The sequence below is a fragment of the Patagioenas fasciata genome, chromosome 3 (assembly GCF_037038585.1).
Source record: "Patagioenas fasciata isolate bPatFas1 chromosome 3, bPatFas1.hap1, whole genome shotgun sequence".
Lineage (NCBI taxonomy): Eukaryota > Metazoa > Chordata > Aves > Columbiformes > Columbidae > Patagioenas > Patagioenas fasciata.
In genome coordinates, this window is record NC_092522.1 from 105,937,161 (window position 1) to 105,957,688 (window position 20,528).

General features: G+C 39.1%; 1 protein-coding gene across 20 annotated transcripts in view; it reads right to left on the reverse strand.

Moving 5' to 3' along the window:
- Positions 1-20,528, reverse strand: part of MYT1L (myelin transcription factor 1 like) — a 312,069-nt gene that overhangs the window by 3,160 nt on the left and 288,381 nt on the right. For 13 of the 20 annotated variants that reach the window (XM_071807030.1, XM_071807031.1, XM_071807032.1 and 10 more), the window contains 3 exons: positions 6,403-6,494; positions 4,585-4,694; positions 1-98 (listed from right to left, as the gene is read on the reverse strand). The exon at positions 1-98 is cut by the window's left edge and continues 46 nt beyond it. In XM_071807030.1, coding sequence (XP_071663131.1) covers positions 1-98; positions 4,585-4,694; positions 6,403-6,494 — 300 coding nt within the window. The remainder of the gene's footprint in view (positions 99-4,584; positions 4,695-6,402; positions 6,495-20,528) is intronic. The other 7 variants (XM_065834010.2, XM_065834006.2, XM_065834008.2 and 4 more) reach the window with 1 other exon arrangement.

The window sequence follows — 20,528 nt, forward strand, 5'->3', positions numbered from 1 at the left end:
CTTAAATTGGCCAACTCATGAAGAAGAGACTCATTTTGCTGTTCGATGACTTTGTTCTCCTCTTCTATCGTCTTCAGGTTGCTCTCCATTGTGGTAATCTAAAATGGACAAATTTGTGTACAATGTAATAGAAGGCAAGCTGTTATAAAGCATGCACTCTTTGAAGAGAGAAATAACAGAAATACCAGGGAAAGGAGAAAAAGGTCTAGTCATTCACACTAAAAAAGGTTTTGCTTGAGTCTGCAATTCTTGTCATTGTTAAGGGATTCTTATTCCTACTGCATGTTGTATGACTTTAACAGCTTGTCTTTTTTAATATTGCTAATAATGAATGAACTTGGATTTGATTTCATCGCTTTAGAGCTTTTCTTCTTGAGTTGAAAGGCATTAAGAAGGACCTTAGTTCTGCAAGTTCACCCATGTGGTTAAACACTACTACTCCTAGGAGCCTATCATAGGGACATTCCACAGTAAGCCATGCATTTCTTATACTTTCTGATATATATATATAGTTGAGCATACACAGCTCCTTGCTGCCAGTGTTTAGCTCTTTATAATTTGATTCTATGCAAATTCACAGGGCTGCTTTTGAAAGCTGAACAATTGCATGTTACTGCGATGTAAGTACAGATTCAGAAAATTTTCTAATCAATACAATGATTTGCAAGACTGAAGGAACTGAAGAAAATTTACTCACAGTCAGGAGAGTGAGTCTGTGGGGCATGACTACATGTGCAGGTGAAGACAAGTGAGGGTTTGCTCTGCCCGGGTTCCCAGGTGAGCAGGCCCAAGTTAGCTCTGACCTTGGTGGTGCTGTGCCTGAGCTAAAACCTGCTGCTGGGAGGTAACTTAGCTGAGCTCGTGCGGAGCTCTGCGTTAACGTAGCTGGGAGGATTTCAGATGAGCACTGGCTTATGTCCAACTCGTCGAGAGCACAAGAAGAGCTCACTCATTTCTAGCTACACTTTCCTCTCTAGACCTGCCCTTATTTTCCACATTGGATGACAACCATTGACATCTTTTACAAAGTGTCCATTTGTGTATGTGTATAGGTTAAAATAGGCATTGACAAGAGGATGAAAAAAGATGCCAGAGAAGTGGAAAAAATGCCAAAAAACACAAGGTTTTTCAATTCTCAGAATGAGCTTTACCCATTTCTGCACTGGCATAGACAATGAACTGTGGGAAGAATTGATGCAATTTAAATGCTGATGGGAAGGCTGGAGGTTTGTGCAGTAATAGCAGGGAAAAGGGGAAAAAGTTCTTAAGTGAATATTAACTTGACCACGGATGAGTAAGTTTTAAAAAGCTGTTGGCACAATCAGGTTGTCAGATGCTTCAGTTTTTACTCTGGACCTGAAATTTCAGTCTGCTTATGGAAATGCAATCCCCCAGTTGATAAAGGTAGCTTTGACAAGTGATGTGGCTCCATAAAATGATCTTCAAGTATTTCTTACTGTGACTACAAGTGTTTATACAGCAGTTTATCACGCTTCCAGTATTACAGGGGCTTGATTTTGTCAAAAGTAGTTGAATCTGAGCTATTTCCACAACATTATAGTAGAGAAAATGCTTGCTTCAGCTTTGAAATGGGAAACACATTCTTTAGTGTTTGCTTTCAGCTTTTTTATGTCAAAGAGCAATGCCGTATGCAAATGCAAAACATCTTTCAGAGGTGCTCTTTAGAGTCAGTCATGCTCCAATATTTAGCCCAAAAATTCTTTTTCATATTATAGACCGAAGTGAAGAGTGTGATGTCAATGAAGGCCCAGTTCAGTGCGGTGTCCTGCTGCTGCCTCACACTAACTTAACTAGGAGCTGACATTTTATAGTTTTTCCAGCTAGGTGAGTGCTGCTACTTGAACAAATCTTTTTTCTTTTTTCATGTGAGATGCTGACCATCTGCAAATACAGTGGCAGCTGATCAGCATGTCTCACAATTTCATTTAGTGCTCATCTGTAAGTATCTTAACTGGCATACTTTATTACTGTATTCAACTGCTTAAAGGTTGGAGTTTTCTTCCCCATCTTTTACACTAAAGCTAATGAATGTTCACTTGTATCTTTTCTAAAAACAGGATAACCTGCTGATTCTATGAGACAGTTTTTTTGCAGATTCTTCTTTCCCCCTCTCCATGTGTTTCAGCCCCTCTCATACTTTGGATCTGCATGCTATATTTGGACAAATTTACCAGAAGATCTTAGACTAAAAATACTTTCTTCCAAGTATTAAAGCAAAAAGGCAGCTGAGTAAAGGAGAGTTTTATGAAAGCCTTGACTAAGAGAAAGACTGCAGCATGACTTTTCACTTTATTAAATAGAAAAGATTCTACATGGAAGGGAAGTTCCTGTTGCAGGAAAAACTTTTGTTGGCACTTACAATTATATGGGATGCTAATCCTTATCAAGCAATACTCTTACTACTTCTGGTGTTCACAGAACTTCCACAATTTTCCCATTGTTTATTCCCCAGCTGTGAAGACTTGTTGAAATCTAGGTTGCACAATGATTTTCTAAAGGTTTATCAGCAAACATTTTGTTATGCTCAATATAATTTTGCCATTGCAAATAAAGGGGACTATTGCCTGCAATCCTCTTAATAGACTGATAATTACAACAGTGTAACTCTCTTCATGTTGGAAATGTAAATCGCTTATCTTCAGGAGAGTGTATGAATTCAAAACTGAGGCCTCTGGATTTTTGTGAAGTTTAACTCAGCTGGGATTTTCTGCGAGGCATCAGTAGCATGTTGGGTAAGAACAGGTTAGACCAGACTGCCCAGAGACTGTGGAATCTCTAGTGTAGGCAGTAAAGGACAGGACAGACCAGCATCTGTCCAGATTGGTTTAGGAAGAGCTACGGAAGAAGACTGGTGGACAAAATAACCTTTCAAGTTCTCTTGTAGCTCTGTTTTCTAGAATCCTGTTAATTATTTTAATGATAGTTTGTGTCACTGTCAGTCATTCAACACTTTTTCTAAATCTGCTGCACCAAGGTGTGAAAAGCATCCATTCAACTTGATGGTAAAATCATCATCTCAGGTATTAGGGATTTTTTACCAAGAACAGGCAGTGGTGCCAGGTAGTGCCTAATCTGGTTTCTAAGAATATGCAGTGGCGCTAGCCTGAGGTATGAAAGCTGGAACTGAGACCACTGAAGCATGGTGACTGTACTCATTTCAGATCAAAACTTGATGTGAAACTCATAGCTAAATCTTTGACACTCCATGTATGTTTTATGACTGTGATAGTGTTATTATGGCTTTATTTTTTTTAGTTCATGTGGTCAAAAATAAAATTTAAAACCCTGACAGTTATTGACAAATGGGGCATTTACCTAATGTACACATGATGGCCAAACTAGTGCACATTTTAAAATCTCAGCTAAATCAGTCTGTCTGTAAATAGCACACACAGTGTTCTGTTAAACTAATGAAAATATAAGGCAGATTTGGAAGCTGCCAGATTAAATACTTAGTACCAAATTTCTCCAATGAATACATATATTTTTTCTGTTATTGATTATTCTTCTTGTTTTACATTCTTGCAGATTTTTCCCTCATCCTGCAGTTACACTTGGTCACATCAGAAATCTGTGCAAAATGTAAGTCAAATCCTATAAAGGCCAAATAATGAAAACAGAACCTTAAATACAGGCATAAAATAGAAGTGAGGATTCAATAGCAATTTGGCTAAAGTTTAGAAGTCAAAGAAAAGTCAAGATCCTGCCTTCTATTAATGAGCACACAAGAGGAGGAGGACAATGGACGTGGTGCTCTCATCCTCAAGCAGCAGACGAAGAAGCAACAAGGAATGCTTTACCATCTTTCCATCAAGATCAATTGGATGATTATGACCATGGGACTAAAGGCTGATAAATGGTGAGAACTGTGGTAAATCTTACTGTTGGTACCCGTGCTCAAATCATGTGAAGCAAAAAGCACCAGAAGCTATGTTGGACATTGGAGAATGCAAGGGAAATTGCCTTTCTTTGCTTTTTCCATCCAGTTTTTGAACTGCTGAATAACAAGGTTTTAAATAATAGTCTAATGTCACGTTTTCTTTGCCTTTTTTTTTTTCCTTAATAGATTTATGTGGAACGTAAAAAGAATTAAGCTGGATCTGTGGAAGTACTACTGCTGCCAAGGGCTGCACTTAGAGTACCACATGATGAAGTGAAGTGTAACCTCTCTATCTAAATTTCCTCTGTAAGGCAGACCTGGCAAAAGCCATGTTGTCCATCTGGACTCCTTCACTTTGTAACTTATGTTAATGACCATGATCTCACACAATATTTTAACCACTATTGGAAAGGCATAGCCTTATCAAGTGGAAATACAAAGCTGACCATGACAGGGTCATACTTTCGTCATTATTTTAAAGAATATTTTTTGCCAAGCCTTTTTTTTTCTTTAATGCTGGTAATTGATGTGGAAATTGAATAATGGATATTGTTTTCTGATTTTATAAATGGCAAATCACAGATAGCAATCATGTAAGAAACATAAAAGGGAACAATATATTTCCTATATTTCTTTTAATCAGTCATGTAGAAAAAGCAGCTGAATTTAGGGCTTCATAAAACTGTTACCTGAGTTCTGAGTTTAATCATATCAGCTTCCATCTGGGAATTGGATTCATTTAGTTCTTTGATTTCTTCATCTAACTGTTTAATTTCTTCATCATTTTCTATACCTATGTGATATAAAAATAAAAGAGGTGTTAAAATAATTAAGCTTTACATCAGAGTTCAATGAATTAATTATTTCCATATTTGAAAAGAAATTTATTTCAAGTATAAGTACTAAAGTAAAAAAGAAAGTGTCCCTCAAACTTGTCTTTTGAAGTTAAAACAATGTCGTTTCCACTACTTTTATTTTTAAAATTGGAGTAATTTTCCAGCGAGAGTGTTGAAAATGCCTGGAGGATCAATAAGACACACCTTTTTCTTTATATGTGCTGATTTTAACTTTATGTTGTAAGAAATGCACCTGCAGCAATAAATTCAGCTCCACTGTCACATGTAACTTATCTGAAAGACTGTGTCCACTTACAGATCCTCTGAAGGAAAATAAAATATCTTAACATGCTAATCTCTTCATAGTACAGTATTGTCAATATCATTAGTAACTAATTCACAAGATTTTTTTTTCCTGAACACAGTGAAACTTTGTTGATGCACTGGGATTTATTGTGATTCTCTGCTGTTGCTATTAATAATTTCATGGTTCAGAAGGCTGTTATTAAATAATGCTGTGTAGGATAATTTGCAAAATGGAAGTGATTACTGAAGTTTTATGTCATAAATATTTAGAGAACAGAATTTTAACGGTACCAGAATCTTTAAGGATTCAGACAGGAACAAACTGCAAAGGTTTGATTTATTTGTCCTTTTAATTCCTATAACAAAGCACAAAATAGCCCTGGGAAGAGACAGACCTGTTGTCTCTCAAGTCAAAGTCTTAACTTCTAAATCTACAGAAACTGGTGCTTCCACTGTCTTGTCCCGCATGGCAAATACAGTTTTCAGTACTTCCCAGGTTGCAGAGAAAATTACATCCAGACCTTCCACTCCCTGGTTACTGGCTACTGAACAAAGGCAACCAAGTCTTTCTCCAGCTGTGCTGGCAATGTGGCTGCAATGGCTCCTGCGCTGTGTTGACAAAGCATTTTCTATCAATTTTCTGTAAATGCTTTGTGGTTCTCAAACACAGTCACCACCAGCAGTTAAGAGGGCAGCATCTGTAGGCGTGCGCAGTCATGGACTAAGTGACTACATAAAGTTTTCCAAGAAAACTCAGGACTTAGGCACCTCCTGGCCAAGCCTTTTGTGCATTACTTATTTGAACAGAAGCACCTATTTTTTTTGCTTTTATTGTACTTCTAACTATCAGGGTATTAACCTGACTTTTATCCAGGGTACTTTCCCCATCTTCCCTGCAATTCAGGGCTCCCAGGAAGGACTGCAGATTACTGGAGGTGAAACGGCACAAGGCCATCTACACCTGCCAGAGCTTAGAGAGTCGCAGCTCCAAATGAATTCAAGTGAGCTCATGAGGACTCGACACCTCTGGAAATCAATTATTCTTCTCTTTTGAATCCTGCAACAATATAAGACCAACTATCCACCTTGGTGAATGAGCTATGAACCAGGAAATTATAATGGTATATTCTACTTGGAAATATTTTAGATTTATGTGGACATAACTCAGGCCAGTCTGACCATTCCACTGCTGGCTCAGATTTCCACAGCATTAAACCCAGTTTTGATTCTACTAACAATGCATTCACTATTTATACAAGAAAAGATTTACACATGTAGGGAAAAAAAAGGCCCATAGGGTAATGATAACATTAGTTCACAAAGAAGTAATATTTAAAAAGGTAATGATTAAAAATTTACCATTACTGGCCCGCTGCTTTATTGTTAGCATTTGTTCTCCAGACAGCTTTGCTTTCTTCATTGCTGAAGTAGCTCTGGGGCATCCTGATAAACTGTGAACAGTAAGGAGCCTGTTAATTTTGATAGGCCATTTAAAATAAATATGTAATCCAAAACTGTAATAAAAAGAGTATCGGATACAAAGTTTGTCTTCACTGTCTGACACTGGAACAGTGCATTAGTCTGGAAAAAAAGACTTACCATAGTGATTTAATGATTTTATTCTTTCTTCCAAATTCTTTTTGTATAGACAGCTAATATAAAAGTCAGATATATCTTGTAAAACCATAAGCCTGGGAACAACAGTCCAATTTTTCTAAAGACACAATAGTCTTATTAAAAAAATTTTATTTTAAAAACAGTTAAACAGTTACTCTGTAAATGCCTTTAAATTTCCATGTTCTCACTCTGAACTCCAGTCTTCTTCATTCATATGACATTAGAGAATCCCTCAAAATAAAATTCTCTCTCAAACAGCCCACAAGTAAGGCATTCAAACCCTAAACAGAACAACAAGAAACCTGGATGCTAAAACTGTGCACTTGAACGTGCAGAAGAATAATGAAAACAAAGCATGCTCACAACTATTAGAAATCTACTGTGAGAGTCAGTGTGCCTACATCCAAACTTCAGTGCCAAAAACCCAACCTTATTCCCAGAACACGGTCACGCAAACCTAGTTTTCAGGACTGCCTAACCTTGTAGATACCTTCTCGGCTTGTCTGAAAGGTTACCTCCCTACTGCTATCTTCAGCGTGCTCCGAATCATGCTCTCACACTGAGGCCCCAGGTACAATGTCCCGTATTTGCGCTACTAAGCTTCCATATTCTACAAAACAGTTCTAGCCACATTCTAGCTGCCTAATAGCAACTGTCTCTGGCCCATGCTATCTCCACTGGGAAGATACCTATTGCAAGAGTAAGTCCTTGTGTATCATTGCTACCTCTGCTGCAGTTCAGGCATACTGGCACCAGGTGTCCTCTGCCTAAACTGGAAACACAAAGATCTGGATCCTGTGCTCTGTTTTTGCTGCAGAACTGTTGGAGAGTTATTCTGCCTGGATTATCTACCTTCTTCCAGAGGTACCCAGGTGAGTCATGAGTTGGTGAAGGGAAAGGCAAAGGGCTGCCTATTTTTGAGATGACTAGTGAGGATGGAGAAGGCTTCCACATCCTGCAGCCAGATTGGTTTTGTTCTTAACCACTGTTGATCTAATACAATATGTGCAGACAGAGGAGGGCTTAGATCAAAAGGACTTTCCTTCCGTGCAGCTGCATGCCCCAGTCATGAGCTTCCTCTTTTTGCTTTCCTGATCCTTACGCTTTAATATACACATCATGTCCTGCTGTGACTACCTTTACCTTGTTACGGGTCTGCCCTAAGAAGAGGCCATGAATGAATAGGTCCTTACTTTTCCTGTGGCTTTACGCAATTTAAGAGGGCATTTAAAACTCCCAGAGATACAAAATTCAACACAGGGGAAGATGCCAAAGCCAGACCACGCCACAAAATTCCTCTGCAGGTCTTTACTGGCAAATCTGTCTCTCCATTAACTGTATATTTTATTTGTGTATTGTATTGTAAGTGGATTAGCTCACTTACCTGAGCCACGCACTTACATTTGCATTCTAGCAGATACTAAGTTAGTACCTAAATTAGAGGGCTGAGTTCTACTACAATTATTTAAGTCGGCTAAATTCAGCTAAATTTTGCCCAGCTCTGTTCTTAATTAGGTTACCTAAAAATACTTTAAATAATTTAAAAAGTAAATTAGGACTTTCAGGATAAACTTCTACTCTGCAAGGAAATTCTACCTTTTCCTTTCTATCTTCTTGACTATGTTTACTTCTTCTCAAGGTAACTGCTCTTTCTCTAATTTGAGAACAACAAAAAGAGGGCAGGACATATGGGAAGATGAAAAACAGGACTAAGTCAGCATTGCACCAGAAGTTGGCTGTTCTACAAAGGCTGAACATGAAGGAGGTGTAAAGTTAACCAAAAAGCTTGAACTGAAGATCCCAGTGAGACTGGGAGCAGCTCGAGATCTCTAGAAGACTGAAGGGTAGAAGGAGACAGATAATAAAAAGGAGTAGGTATGATTTCATCTCAAATATCTTGAGATTTAATTTGCCTTCCCATGACTGGCAAATAAAAGAGTACAAGTGAAATCCACTAAATTTCTTTAAGATTTAAGAAAAATATGTTTTAAATATCTCAAAAATCAAAAAGACCAAGAGAAACATGCTAGCTAGTAGTTTTGGTAAGGATAATACTTACTCTCACATCAAGTTTAAAGCCTTTACAGTTGGTGCTTGTGTCATAGGTTTTCTGTTACAAGTGGAATTAGTGGATAATCAATCCTGCTTTGGTTCATTTTTTGTATTTCAACAGACCTTACACTGACTTTTACGTAAACATGGAATTCTTCAGTTTGCTCATTCCAGCAAAGAACTAGTAAAATTAATCACAGTTATCTCACTTGCTACTGCCATTATTCTCATACACATGAGAAATCATGCAAAAAAAAAAAAAACCCAAACCCCAGTTGAGTATTCTTTCCATAATAAAAAATTAATAAGATTTTCTAACAACATCGCTGCAAGTACTGCTGTAATAAATACTGTATAAATGTACTGAATCATCATTGATCTCTGTCAGATTGTAGATGCCACAGGATTTGAAGCTACAGCATTTTGGTGGGGCTGTGAGAAGCACTGCCACTCAACTCCTGGCTCAGAGTTCCTGATTCAGCAGGAGCTGTGAGCTATTGCTGCCACAAAGACAACGTATTGACAACCAGGTGGACATCAGCACCTTGTCTCTTTGAGATGCAATGTGTTTTGACTCTCACTGAATTTCTATCGTCAGGCTTAATCTCAAAAGTGCAGTCTGACACATCATCCTCGAAAGCCAATCTCTGCCATAATTTACAAAATACTATGAAAAATGAATTAAACTGTTAGATTAAAGTGATCTAGGCTCAGATATTGCAAATCTCCTGTAAGGCATGTGCTAAAATTTGAGAAGGTCTCAATTTTTGCTGGTTGGTTGGAGACACCTGACATCAGAACACATCATTTATTTGGAAATGTGGTTTTGCTGGGCATGAGTGCTGCATGCTGAGGTGCATGGCTGGGCGCCACTTGTGCAGCTTTGCTTTGCAGGACATGGCACTGTCCATGTAACAGATGTTTCTACACAGTCTGTACCTGCAGGACTGACAGGCAGAAGTGACAGCATTTTACACCATTCAAGTTCAACCTGCATTCATCAGGGTGTTTTTTTCAGGAAGACCTAATGAATGTAGGCATGCAGAGGTAAAGTACTCATGACTCTATGAAGTGTACAAAATAATGTTCATCAGTATGTAACAGGTACATTTTACCCTAACTGCCCTGAAGAGTAGTGACTAATGGAAACCAAGTCATCCCGAAGGTATGCAGAAAGTCTTTGTGCACAAATTAGGATAAAGAGTACAAGGTGACTGCATCTGTTAGAGTTGAACACAACGTGAGGAACGAATTTTCTTTTTTGTTTAGGACTGTGGTTATGTTATGGCAATCTATGTGTAGCCATATATTCAGTGGATTTAGGAAATAAGGTGAAATAGGTCCCCAAATAAAAGAAAAATTACTGGGGAAAAAACATTTGTAAGGGACATCTAGCTAGTGGTTAGTGCACATTTACCAAATATTTAGTTTAAAAACAAAGAAAATCCTTAACTGCTTCAAGAATGTAATTGCACTATCTTCAGGGATGCAAACAAAAGAGGTCATCTGAGTGGAGGATGATTGATCAAGTGGAGCAATTGTCCGGGTGACTGATTTTAGTTATCTGGGTCCCAGCTGTGCTCTATTAAATACATTTTTTTTCCTCAGCAGACAGATGCAGTCTTGTCCCTCTTGAAGCTGAAGGAATTGTACTTGGCCTGTTAAGTGAAGAAAACATTTTCCAAACAGAGAAGTATGGATGTGGGAAAGGAGGAGAGAAAGGTCAAATAAAATGCAACTTTTGTATTTGGTGTGTGAAGTCCTGAATTTTACAAAGAAAGAAAGAACAGGTTGTAAAGAAACCAGAGCCTCAACCTGGAGTACCCAAAAAGCATCCTGAGGGCTAACTTTATAAACACTGTAACATGTTTATAGATTCACTACCATAGTGATTTTTCAAAAAAAGTTAAGAAAATGAAACACTTTTCCTGTTTATTAAAACTAACATTGCCCATAGATTAGAGAAAGGAACATGTCACCTCTTTTAACTAGAGACAGATCAAAAACAAGACCCAGATGTAAATCCTTTTGAAATTCATGGAAATACAGATCACAATGAAAACTGCTGTTTTATTTTGATAATGGATGATACCTTGCTTTTATGACTAAGCTCCTAAGCTATTTGGTAATGTTTGAAGTTCAAGTTAAGAGATCAAACTCAGTGATCAAAGTGGCCCTTTTCCTTGGTTTAATATTAAATCCATGAACCACTCAGTTTTTCTATGTTGAAGGGTACCAGTTTAGTGTTTTCCTTATTCCCGTGGGTAAATTCTGCTACACACCTTAGAGGATGAAATATTCTATGCACAGCACCAGCACAGATAAAAGGAACTCTCCCTTGCTCAGCATTCATTTTTATTTACATTCAAGGGTGACTGGCTTTTACCCAGTCTCTTACTGATCTGTGAAGTAAAGGGATTCCAGGAGAGAGGTTTTGAAAAGAAGGTAGTTCAGTTTGCATGGAGATTGCTTCGACTCTCAGAGGAATCTCTCCTCCTGCCCACCAGGCACACAACCCCAATTGCCTTTGTGCTGCAGTGGAGGAAATAGTCTGTTCAGCTCAATTTCAGAATTCTTCACTAAGAAAGAATAATTCTGGTTAATGTAGCGCCTTTTAGGTATTGCTCCCTAGTTAAAGTTCAGTAGGTTTTTTGTTTGGTTGTTTTTCGTTGTTGTTGTGTGGTGTTTGGTTTTTTTTGTTGTTTTGTTTTGTTTGTGGTTTATTGTTGTTGTGTTGTTTTTCTGTTTTTGTGGGGTTTATGTGCGTTTTTCTTGTGCATTTACAACTCGCACTTGAATGTTGATACTGAAGAACTTTGAATTTTCAGTCAGGAGGGAAATCTAAGTTAAAAAGACTGAAAGCTTGATATAATGTGGAAAGTGGCAGCTCCTAACCCAAGACGTTTTCCAAATCTGCTGAGGAAAGTAGCTGAGATTATACACTGTTTAAATAAATATTTGCGTTGGCTCCAGAGCTAAGAAAAGTTAAAACGCCACCCAAGTGGCCATAAAAGAAATATAACCATTATAATTAAGACAAAACGTAAAATTTTTGAAGTTATTTTAATGATATCTGATCATTGCTTCAGAAAGACCTTCAGGAAAGAGCTACTTTCTTATTTTAGAGAGGGAGGGCTTAAAGCAGCATTAATATCTGATCAGTCAGGCATCAAATGGACAACTATACAGAGTGAATGGCTATGATACCCAGAAGATGAGATGAGAGGGTATTTGTTTTTTATTGGAGATTTAAAAGGTAAAATAGTGTTACAGCTTAATCATGCATATCCCTCATAACAAAAGAATAAAACAAGAATCAAGTAAGAAAACAAAATAGAAATTATGCAGAGCTGTAAAGATGGTCAAGCTGGAAGAACAGGCTATGAGAGCAGACTGAATTTGAAAGGAAAGTCCCTGGGGCATAAATACACTCCAGAAAAAGGATTAATGAATCTTGAAGTGCTGGCACTTTAAGAGCACTGACAAATTTGCACTTCAACTGGGCACAGCAGTCCTGTGGCAAATTTACATAATGTTTTGTTAAATTTGCTTAGTCAGCAAAGAGGCTCTGTGGGTGGGTTTCTCACATGTGCTTATGAGCCTTGACCTGGATCATCCCTGAACAGGGAAAGAGGTTTGACTCTTGCCCAATGATGCAACAACTGTTCAAAAGTCTCTCCTTTATTTTTGGTTAGTGAGGAAGCACTGCAACACTTCACACAGTTTACAGGTGACCCTTCCAGTAAGTTATGGGGAAGGAGTGTGCACTTAATCAAGCACCACTGAGTGCCCTGGGAGCTGGGGGCCACCTACCACAAAGTTTACCAGTCTCTCTCCAGTCCTGTGACTGCACATAACATGACCTGAAGACCACTGGATTTACTGGCCAGTTGAACAGGGCATGTATTGTGAAGGAGAAAATAGGCTGGGACTTCCCTGTGTATAAACAGGTGAGGTGTATCTCTAGCTACATACCTCTGATTAGTGCTTGTGGGCAGCTAAAAATTTCAAGTGATCTATTTAGTGACCAAGCCCAGCTCACTTAGGCACTTCAAATGAAGCACAGTTTCTCCAGGCACTTCTGTAGACAGCAGAGAGAAAACAGGTACTTCAAGAGGAAAATTCTTCCCACCTCAAATCTAAAAAGCCATCCAGTCATCTCCGCTTTTTTATGGGCTATGCCTGGAATGAGGACAAACAGACTTATAACCAGAGAGCTTCTGCTAAGTGCCTGGAATCAAGGAGATGTCATATTGCAAGCACCTGTACAAATTACTGTCTGCTGTCATTTGTCAGGTCTCCTCAGCAAAATGATTTTTCTTATTTATATTGTGCAGCCTGCTTTTTCTCATATAAATTTCATATTATTTTTCCCTTGACTTTCCCAAGTTAAGTAAACCTCTTAAGTCCTTTTAGATTAGCTCTCTGTTAGGAGCCTTTCAGTTTAATAGACTACATCTAATTACAATGCTATTCCATCCTTCTACCGGCTAGTAATGAAAAGAGATGGCACAACTACTCACAGTCAGAGGACCTTATTCTTTCAACAACCAGGCTCTGAAGTTAGACACTTCTGACTTTTGCCAAATTTTAACTGATCTGACAGAAGTCTTCCATGGTAGGTGTCTGGCCAGGCTCAGATTTTTCCAAATGTCATAGGAAAAAATTCCCATTTCTCAGAATATATTTGTATACCATTGTTTCGTCCATATACCTTGTTTTATTCATACTGAGGGGAAAAAAATTCCAATAATTTAGTGAATATCTCTAATTGTCCGTGAAATGGAACAAGACATTTCACATGGTATTGCTTTGAGTTTAGAGATGCATTCTGCTGCCCTCAGGAAAACAAATGTAGATTAGGCAGAGTTATAAACCCCTGACAGATTGTCACTTGGACATGCTCGGTAGATGTGAGTTAGTGTTTGGCTGCCAGACGTCTGTGTACTTTGTGTTTGTAACAACTGGGAGCACCCTCTCTGCCATCAGCCCCGTTCGGGGCTGCAGGCCCTGGAGTAGAAGGTTGCTTGCTGGATACAACATTGATGAGACAACCTGTCCTGTTCTGCCAGCACTCAGGAGAAGCTGCCTGATGCCAGTCACCTGAGATCCTGAGCCTGAGAAGCACAGAAGTGAGAGGAAAGATCAAATGGGAGCAGAAGCAGGAGAGGGAGGGGAGGGGAGGGGAGGGGAGGGGAGGGGAGGGGAGGGGAGGGGAGGGGAGGGGAGGGGAGGGGAGGGGAGGGGAAAGGAGAGGAGAGGAGAGGAGAGGAGAGGAGAGGAGAGGAGAGGAGAGGAGAGGAGAGGAGAGGAGAGGAGAGGAGAGGAGAGGAGAGGAGAGGAGAGGAGAGGAGAGGAGAGGAGAGGAGAGGAGAGGAGAGGAGAGGAGAGGAGAGGAGAGGAGAGGAGAGGAGAGGAGAGGAGAGGAGAGGAGAGGAGAGGAGAGGAGAGGAGAGGAGAGGAGGGGAGAGGAGAGGAGAGAGGACCGTGTTGAAAAGTAACTTAAGACTTTCCTTGAGCTTAAGGGTAAACACAAAATTCTCAACTCAAAAAATCCTTTGTACTGCAGGATCCACCTTGCAGATTTTAGTTTAATATTTTCCTCCTTTATATACATTATTATTATTTAATTGCCAGGTTTCTCTCCTTGCTGCATTTGTACATCCGTCAGTTTTCAATAATGTCACCATGATGACGCTTATCACTGTCAGTTGCAATTTCTGTTAAATGTTTGGTAAGTTCTTCTCTACTTTTAACATTATATGGGTTTCTCCTGATGAATTGCAACACAGAGCTTGTAGGGAAAAACAAAAAAGAGGTGGGAAACAGCAAAATAAATCCATGGTGGGGGGGGACAGGCAGGTTAAAAACAAAGAAATAAACAAACAAACATGTTAAACAACTTTAAAAAACCTACTGGAGAAAAAATGAAACAATGAGAATTGAGTGAATTAATGTTGACTCAAATGTGGAACTCTTTTTGTCAACTTACTGTAGCAACAAATGAAAAAAAGGACAAGACTTGACAAGAGAGGCCTGGCTAGAAATAGATGCAACATTTTAAAGAGCTGCATATTTGAAGTTTCTTACACATCTGGAGGTTGACAGTATTTAGGTTTCATAACTAGATGAATGGAAGAACAAGAAAAATTCATTCTCTTTGAAGTTTTACCATTTTCACCTTCCAGAAGTGCTTTTTAACCTTTGGTTCCCTGGAGCTGTAATTGCTGGACAGAAATTCTTCATAAACTTGGTATTTTGGAGGTTTAGAGAATCCTGAGATTTCATCTGGCAGTTTGGTTTCTTTTTGTTTTAAAGGATGACCACAATTACTTTTTAAATTGTTTTTACAGAAGGTATTTCATCATGACTTATCTCATTTTTGCATTGGGGTTGACAGCACTGAAGTACCGAATTAGTATGCATCTTCTGATATCTTTAATTTGTACTAGTCCACAGTGAATGCTGCATCATTCATGTGTATATATATATATTAAAAACATCTCAGATCTGATATGACTTTATATTTTCAGTTGTTTAATAAAGCTTCTAAGTTTTCCTTTCTGCATTTATTTGCAAATATCACAAAACTTTGTTTTACATTTCAGCTTTTATTTCAAATAATCTTCCTATCCTGCTGAAAATCTGACTCCTGCTAGGAACCTATTACCTCCATCTAAATGCGGGGCACTTTCGTTTCTCCATGAACTGAAAGGAGTAGCTGATATTTAGTATCTCAGACAACTTAGCGTAATGTAAATCATGCTGTCTTATCTATAAGCCTCATACAACACTGCATCAACACAAAGGCTATTTCAGGTCCAAGACTCTGTAGTTCTGACTTTGCTCAATTAGCAGAGGTTGCAAATCTAAGTACAAAGCATAAAAATCAGAATAATCTGAGGTCTTCTCAGGCCCTAGGTAACCATAGAGCTCATTTCTAAAAGATGTATTCACTCAACTAATGCTAAGTATTTTTATGTTATTAAATGCTGAAGTTGAGAAATGCTGATGCTAAAAGAGGATGTGACTGCAGGCAAAGACTGAAAGCTCTGCAATAATTTAGAAGCAAATTCGCAGCCACTAGTACATGTTTGGAGATGCAAAGCAGCTGGATTATAGAGCAACTGCCCCTTTGGCGCTCTGCATGTGAACATCCAGCCCAGATAAACCCTGGGGTGACATGCTGTTCTATGGATACAGGCTCAAGCTATAGCCCTGAGCACCAGGAGATAGGGCCATAGGTGGCATTTCCAGATCTTCCCTTCAGGAGCTGAGGTTGATGGCACAGGCTTTTTAGACATCTGTTTGTAAGTGAAGCATATTCCATGAGATCTGCACATGAAAATCTACAACTCCATCCTTCTTTCAGCACATTTGTCATGTCCCGAATGCTTTGGGAGCTCAGAGGTCCCCTGAGGATCTGAGTGTTGGTATCTCTCTGCTTCTAGCAAGCAGCTGCAGAGGGCAGCTCCTGCCATGGGTTTGCATCTTTTTATTTTTTCCTAATCTGCCTCTTCTCAGGCTTAGCAATGCAGCCGTGCAGCTCAGAGCTGTGACCAGCCTCGAATTTCTGGAGGAAACAACACTGGCAGTGCTCCTTCACTTCAGGACATGCATGTGAGGTGATGGCTGAACTGAGTGCACTGCTATTATCTTCCTGCAGGCTTTCTGGCAGCTGTACCTTTAGCTAGGCCTTCCCAGTTACTCAGGCTCTGGCAGCCCATAACAGTCACATGTAAACATTTCTCACAAAAGCCTGAGTATCTCTACGTCCATTCCTTCAGGAGGGAAAAGGCACTGGATGGTGTCCACTTCTTCCTCCCGGCATATCTAGTCATTTTGTAAGCCCAGTGGCGTGCCCTTGCTGCTCAAAAAGAAATCCTATTCTATAAACTTTTTAATGGATCTTAGAGTCCCACTGACCTTGGCAAGGATGCAGGTACACTAAAGAAAAATCTCCTCCACATTCTTATCTCTATTTAGCATTAGCTTCTAAATGCTGAAAATACTTAAAATTCAATCATGTCTTGTATATTATAGCTCTACCAGCATATGTTTTTATACTGGTTTTGGCTTTTGACAGAGTTATTTTTCTTCATAGTAGCTAGTATGGGATTATGTTTTGGATTTGTGCTGAAAACACTGTGGATAATACAGTTACTGCTGAGCCAAGTTTAGTCACTTGCACAGAGCCAAGGCCTTTTCTACTTCTCACCCCACCCCACCAGTGAGTAGGCTGGGAGTGGGCAAGAAGTTGGGAGGGGACACAGCTGGGACAGCTGACCCCAATTGACCAAAGGGATGTCCTATACCATATGACACTGGGCTCGGCAATAAAAGCCAGGGGAAGAAGGAGGAAGTGGGGACATTCAGAGTGATGGTGTTTGTCTTACCAAGTCATTGTTAGGAGTAACGGAGCCCTGCTTTCCTGGGGATGGTTGAACACCCGTCTGCCAATGGGAAGCAGTAAATGAATTCCTTGTTCTCTGCTTGTGAGGACAGTTGTTGCTCTACATAGTAAACTGCCTTTGTCTCAACCCAGGACTTTTCTCGCTTTTACCTGTGATTCCCCCCGCATCATGCTGGGAGGGAGTGAGCAGCTGTGTGGGGCTGCACTCCCTCCTGGGGTTAAAACACAACAGTTTTCCATAGTGAAGGGAATTTGAAAGTACATTACTGTGTTTGATATGGGTGAACACTGATTAAAATAGACGTGGGCAGGAAATGGGAGCAGGAACATTGTTTTAGATCTGAAAAGGCATATCTGAATGTAATTTCCACTGAAGTTAGCATAAGCACATTTCCCCATCTGTGCTGAGGAGCAGAGTTGCTAAATCCAAGTGTATTCTGACAAAGTCCCAAACTGATCATTGTATTACAAATCATGCTGTCCTGAAAAATCTTCTTAAATCAAATATGAGGATGTAAGGGCCGGTTCAAGAACAAAACTGGAAAGCTACAGAATAATAACCAATTTACATTTCATTATAAACTGTTTCATTTACCTATCTACAGCCTCCATGCTTGCGTGGCTTCCAATTCATTTTCATATTGCTGATAGGTCACCTAATTTCACACTGGCCTCTCCTACTAGCACAGGCTCTTTTTTGAAGTATAGTACTCTTAATCCTATGCTTTAAATCCCTTCTGATAACTCTCTGTTGCCATTCTTCCCTATGCAAAACTTCTTGGCAGACTAAAACTATTAATACCAATTTCTGCAGATAGGCATAGCTAACATTAAATAAACAGAAACCTTTTTTGGTGTCTTTGTTCACAGAGTAGGTTTCAAAACTTACTGAAATTTGTGACTTTTTCAGTTGACTGCTTATTTCTACTTCAGAGGCATGTATGTAAATATGCATATATTTAAATTCCAGACTTCATAGTACCAGTTGGAGCAGGCTTTTAACTACGTACTGATTTACCAGAACTTGTGGATCACCTCAAGAGTCCATTGATATCAGTGGAATTACACCATGCGTACAAGGTGCAAGAAAGGCTCTAAGAAACCTTTGCCTCAGAGCCCCCCCCTATATATTTAATCAATGCAACAGTTGGCATAATTTCCACAAGCCAGTCTGCCATTCTAGGTTCCAGAATATTACAGCTGCTTGGATGACAGCACATAAACAGCTGTCTATGAATGGCAGAATATAAAATCTCATAGAAGACATTAAGGACACTACACATGCACTTAGTATATATGCTTAGAGAAGTGTACTGATAAAAAAATATTTGCACTGGGGAAGAAAAATGATGTATCAGGAGAGAAGCAAGATGTACTGCCAAAATTGAAGACTTTGAACTACTACTTCCCTAGGAGTTTTTACTGCCTCAGTTAATGATCATAACCTTGCTTTCTCCCCATGCACGCTGGACACAGCCATACCTGCAAAAGGCTGTATTTAAGCCTGGTTCCATCTTGTAATCGTCATAGCATTGCTTCTCTTCAGAAGGTGGTGTTTGAGCTATACAGCCATAGCTGTGTACCAAAATGTTGTCGAGGTAGAAGATGAGACCACAGACTATTAAAATGTACACACTAAAAGTGAGGGGACATTCCATCCTTAGGTAAGGAAATGCATAGTCTGTATTTAGGTAGGACTAAACTCCACATTAGGACAACTAAGTTTAAATGTCTGCATGGGAACTCTGTGTCAAATCTTCCACAGAGCTCATTTAACAGTTCTAGCACCCTTCCAGATCCCCTGCGATGCATGTTCAGCTCTCAGCTGTTACAATCAAAGGAATGTCTCACAAATCTTCAGTCATTTCTGCCAGCCCAGTAAGGCCATCTTGCATGCCTCATCAACACTTCCAAGGGCATAACGTGTCTATCCCTGTTGGTGCACTCAGTGCATTTAGGATACAGCTCTGATCAAAGGCAGGTGTCCGCTTCACAGGTGAAGCAAACAGCTCTCCAGATCCATTGACTCCATTCACTGGAAGAGGAGCAAAAGCACCTTGTTCAACTTTACATAGATTCTTAAAGGAGGTGAATTGTTCTGAAGCTCAATCCTACGTGCAGAGTTTGGTTTGGTTGTTTGTATACAGGCATGAAATGCTGCTTGAGAAGATGTATCATTAAGGCTGGTAAATATGACACTGGACCTTCCACAGAGGTATGCCCTTCTGAGCAACAGCTGGAGGCTACATAAATTATCCAAAAGGCATCTAAAATGGCTTCAAATGATTTTATTTGTGTGAGCAAATGAACCAAGCCCTTTTAACAGCATCTTAAGAATTTTACAAGAATTAATATTTTTAAATAATAAGGCTTTTTATTAATATTGCCATAGCTTATGAAAGCTTCAAGAAACTGTTAAACTTGCTCACAACAACTTAAAATACTTGTGCTTTGTTACATGAAGACAATTAATAAGATCAGTCTACTTCTGTCAGTCTTTTAAAGTGACCTTTCATCTTCTGGTGCTCTCCTCTAACAATGGACCTTTACGCCCCAAACTGGTCTTATAAGGTAAGCATTACATGTCTTGGTTTCTACTTAAAACAATAGTACTCAAGAAAGCATCAGGCTGCAATGTAGCAAAAATGGCATATTTCAGTTTCTCTATTGCAAAAAAAGGAATTTAAATGTCATTCTATTTTTTTTTCACAAAAACATTCCTGTTAAAAAAACCCCCACAAACCTCCAGGTACCACTTGCCCCTTAATTTTGAAGAACAGTTAAATTAGTATCAGTACGTTCCTTTAGAAGTTAGTTATTCTTGTTGCAAGAATTTTCTCTTTGAAAGTATAAATACTATGTAAATACCCCTTGAAACCAATCTCTGAGTAATTATATTGTACCTTTCAACTAAGGTAAAATGATTTCAAAATTTTAATGACCGATCTCTATGAGTTAAATAAATGTTACACCATTATAAAGAAAGTTAAACTGAAATATGAATGCTAATGCTGATATTTTACTGAAAGCCAGAAACTTAAATTCACATGTGGATATCTGCACAAATGGTTGGAGCTTTTGCATCTGCATTCCCTAAAGCCTGTGGGAGCTGCAGGCTGTGTAACACGTTTCACCACCTCGGTAGCACCTCAGGTCATGGACCAGAATCCCATCATGGTAGGTACCAGACAAACACTGAGTAGAAAACCAGCTCTGAACCTAAACAATAAAAGGAACTATGTGCACAAAGTCTGGAGAGGTTGCAGTAAGGGTAAGGCTTTTGAGTTAAGGTATAAAGGGTTGTCAAAGAAAGGATCAAAGGAAATAGTTACAGGCAAGAGGAGGAAGAAGTAGCTCACTTTTCACCTCCATATCTAGAACTGACTACAAAGATCTGGTTGGT